Below are 4083 nucleotides of genomic sequence, written 5' to 3'. Positions count from 1 at the left end.
TCTATCATAACATAACTGGCCTTTTAAGCCTATAAATAAGAATTATTATACATTTATTGTTGTTTTTATCTAACATTCCACACATTTCGGAAGGAGAACGCTCTATTGAATGTGACACTTATTTGAAAAAATTACTACAAGAACCAGATAGTTAATACTATAATTTGAACATGTAAACACATCTGAAGTCTTCCAAATTCCAATGCTTTTTGAAACACACAAAAATAATTTTTACAAAAACGTTTTTTTCCAGATGTATATAAGACACAATATTTTCACGAGTCACAGACTACAAAAAATCCTCTATATATATATATATATATATATATATAGCGAGACTATAGAATAGATGCATCGAATATTTGAAGGGAACGTGATATCCGAATCTAATAGGAAGAATATGCTGTGATGAACAATTGCATCACCACTGAAAGGTGACGATTAATAGGAAATGATGGAGATGAAGAGGAAGCCGTGTCACCGTCAGTTGAGCCACTTTCCTTTTCTCCTTTGTAAAGAGCCGCTTGCTTCTCTCCTGTCGTAAGAAATGTATTTATTAGAATTGTTAATGTTTGAAGTTTCTTCTAAATTCAGTCGTATGCATAATTGAAATATATAAGGCACTGTTTTGGTAGTGTGTAAATCTTAGTTAACAAATTCCATTAAGAATAATGATCCAATATACCTGCTAGTACTCCCTTACTTACCCTCAAGTCTTTTGATTCATTCTCAACTACATATAAATATTTATTTTTGGAAAACACTCATTTCCAACACCCGCACCTTTTCCAAAATCTGGCCACGGTGCCACCACTCTTTGATTATTACTTTTGCCTTAAATCACAGAACAAACCCATTTTTATACCCCAGAAACAGATTTTGACTCACAAAAAGAATCTCTTATCTTTCATTGGCTTACTCTTCGGGACCATGAACACTTATCTGAAATTTTCCTCACTATGCTCTTTCAGCCGTTTCCAAAAGTGTCAAAGCCATGATAATTGATACACTTGCCCCCATCTTTCTTTTTTCCCAGATTCAATAAATCTTTGTGTCTCCTATTTCTACATTCAAAGTGTAGAATGTTTAGGATTGGAGGATAGCAATAAATAACAGCGCTCGGCGAGGATCCATGATAAGGGATACACTTCCCCCCATCTCTCTTTTCCCAAGATTCAATAAATCTTTGGGTCTCCTATTTCTACATTCAAAGTGTAGGATGTTTAGGATTGAAGAATAGCAATATATAATGGCGTTCGGTGAGGAGTATAATATGAGATCCGGACACAGTCTGGCTGACTCGCCTGCATCAGCGTGCTATGCACCAGTCAGGAATAGTTCCCTTCATTCGTAGGGAGAACATATACTTACATTATAATCTTACATCTCCCACCCAAGAGTTTTAGTAAAGTATGAGCATGTACATGAAATGCCTAATACTTTGATGAACATTTCACATATGAACGCAGTTATTTTGCATAAATCAAACAACAATCTATTAAGTAACAAAGACAATAATACGTATCATATAATAAATGGTTATCAATCTGCTACTTAGAAGAAAATGAAAAATACTCTGCATCTTTCATGCATAAATAAACACAAATTGTAGCAGCCAAAAAAAAAAAAAAAAAAAAAAAAAGAAATTAACAATTATTCACATGATTATATCATTCATACATAAATTTTGTATAATATTACTGGCGGTGTAACGACGAAAAATAAACAGGTACAATTACAATGAAGGGGAGAATTGCATATAATATTACACGTTATCATTGTCCATGACGTAGTCTGAAAACCACGCCGGGCGTGTAGTCTGCCTCTTACGACATACTGGCACCTCCAACAAAGTTGAGATGGTTGTAGACGGCGTGTGAGGGAAGCTGAGGCCGTTAGTATGTGCAATATGTCTCCTATTTTTAAGGGAAAGATGTCCACTGCCATCCAACTTCATTTGATACTGCCGGTGGGGAAGGGAGTCCACCACCAACCCTGTACGGTTCCATTCATTTGTTGCCTGGTTTTGCTCTCACTCGGGCCCTTACTCCTAAGGGTTTGAGTGTCCTGGCAGAGTGACTAGCACTGATTTTCTCTCTGTTGGTGGCCATTTGAATTTCGCTCTTCCAATACGTGTCAGTCAGAAAATGTTGCTTGCCGTAGGAACGCCATCTCATAATGGCCTCTCAGTTGCCATCTGTGCAGGTGACGTGTTGATATCGCGAATCGGCGTGTTCAAATATTACATTATTGCGAAAGAGGCCTTATCGCAGTATAGGCTGCCCCCTTCCCCTGTGTTTGCCCTGATTATCCTTTTGGCTGTTTATACTGCTGATTCTGCTTTCCCATTCCACTGTGGGTAATGTGCCAATGAGAGGCGCACCTTTACTCCCTATCTTTTGAAGAAAGCCGACATTTCATCGCTTACTAAGTTTGTGGCCCCATCCATGGACACTTCCTCTGGGGTCCCCCACCCCATGAAGTAGCCTCTTAGCACGGATATTACTCTGCGAATTGGTACCATTAGGGAAATGCGCTATTTCCAGCCATCCCATGAGCCTATCAGTGTATGCCAGGTACATCTACCCGTCTAGCTGGAACATATCAGTGACCGTACATTGAGAGGGGTAGCCTGGGGGTGGCGGGATGGTTATTGACTCCTCTGGTAATGAAGGCGCATGTGTGATGCAAACAATACAGGAATTCCTGTGGTGCTGAAGGTTACCCTCCATGCCAGGTCATTAGATGGACTGTCGGGCCTTCCTGAACATGGAGTCAATTTCTTGGTGACCTGCATGAAGGTTTGCTGCGATCTGTCGACGAACTTCCTGTTGGATAACCAGATATATATACCGGTCTTCATATGCGTAAAGCACTAGATTTTCCAAAGTTGATAGGTGATCTCTCACACCGTAAAAGGGCTTGAGGCAGGCTACCTCCTGCGACTTCTGCGGGTCCCAATCACCTGCAAATACCCTCGTCATTAGTAACTGGTATACTAGGCCCTTGGCTGCTGCTGAACTGACAGTTTTTTTCATCTATCGTGAGCTCCTCCTTAAGTAGTCTCGATGGCTGCTACAGTGACGGCCTCTGCCATGTCGTTCTCCAACATAACATCACTGACGTCAGGGGAGGTTCGCAGGAAAGGGAAATGAGATAGAAAGTCGGCCACACAAATTTTCTTACCTGGTCGATACTTAAAAGTAAATTTATACTGGTGGGTCTTCTCCTTCAGCTTGAACAATCTTGGGTTAACAATGGTTGCCACGGCTCTATCAACCAGGAGCTTGACCAAGGGCCAGTGATCGGTGATAAATGCAAGGTTGGGGCATCCAAAGAGTAGCAAGCTAGCCTTACTTAGGCACCACATGACAGCCAAAGCCTCCCCCTCTACTGCTGCGTATCTGGCATCGGCAGGGAATAGGTGTCTACTTCCGCAAAGCGCGATTCTCCAGCCGTTTTTACAGTAGAATGGCATATCGGTGGTTATGCAGCTACAGTATTGCTGAAGTATGACGAATCCTATGCCTTCTCTGCTCCAATCTATGAGGATGACTGTGGGGCTGGACTTGTCATAGTATGCAAGGCCATTCTCAGACAGCTTGCAGATGGTGTCCTGGACACTCTTGAATTTCTCCTGCAGATATGTGTCCCAAAATACATGTTTGTCAGTCTTTTTCTTCTTTAGTAGGTCCCTGAACGGTTCCATGATGTATGTGGCCGCGAGGAACGACCCAAATTGGTTGATGAAACCATACCACGATCTGATATCTGTGATGGTGGGCGTGGGTGGCATGGGAAATTTCCGAATGGCGCTCAGGCTGTCTCCAGTCGGTCTATAGCTTTCCCGGCCTAGATGAAATCCAATAAATTCTGCAAAATTTGAAGTTTTCTGGCCTAGCATGATGCCTTTTGCCGTACATGTTGCCAAGAATCGAAGTTGTATCAGAAGGCTTCTTCAACCCCACCATCATACAGGAGGGTATCATATGCACACTTGCACTTTTTTTTTTTTCTTAATGCTAAGCTACAACCCTAGTTGGAAAAGCAGGATGCTATAAGCCCAGGGGCCCCAACAGGGAA

At 41.6% G+C, this 4083-nt stretch overlaps 1 protein-coding gene across 1 annotated transcript in view; it reads right to left on the bottom strand.

Annotated features, from left to right (window-relative positions):
• Positions 1 to 386: 386 nt before the first annotated feature.
• Positions 387 to 4083, bottom strand: part of LOC137628565 (uncharacterized) — a 24367-nt gene continuing 20670 nt past the window's right edge. Inside the window, exon 5 of the mRNA XM_068359718.1 lies at positions 387 to 535. Within this exon, the coding sequence (XP_068215819.1) occupies positions 387 to 535 (149 nt within the window). The remainder of the gene's footprint in view (positions 536 to 4083) is intronic.

Source organism: Palaemon carinicauda, chromosome 36 (assembly GCF_036898095.1).
Source record: "Palaemon carinicauda isolate YSFRI2023 chromosome 36, ASM3689809v2, whole genome shotgun sequence".
Lineage (NCBI taxonomy): Eukaryota > Metazoa > Arthropoda > Malacostraca > Decapoda > Palaemonidae > Palaemon > Palaemon carinicauda.
Note: the sequence above shows the minus strand (reverse complement) of the source record. Positions and strands in the feature narration are given on the sequence as shown.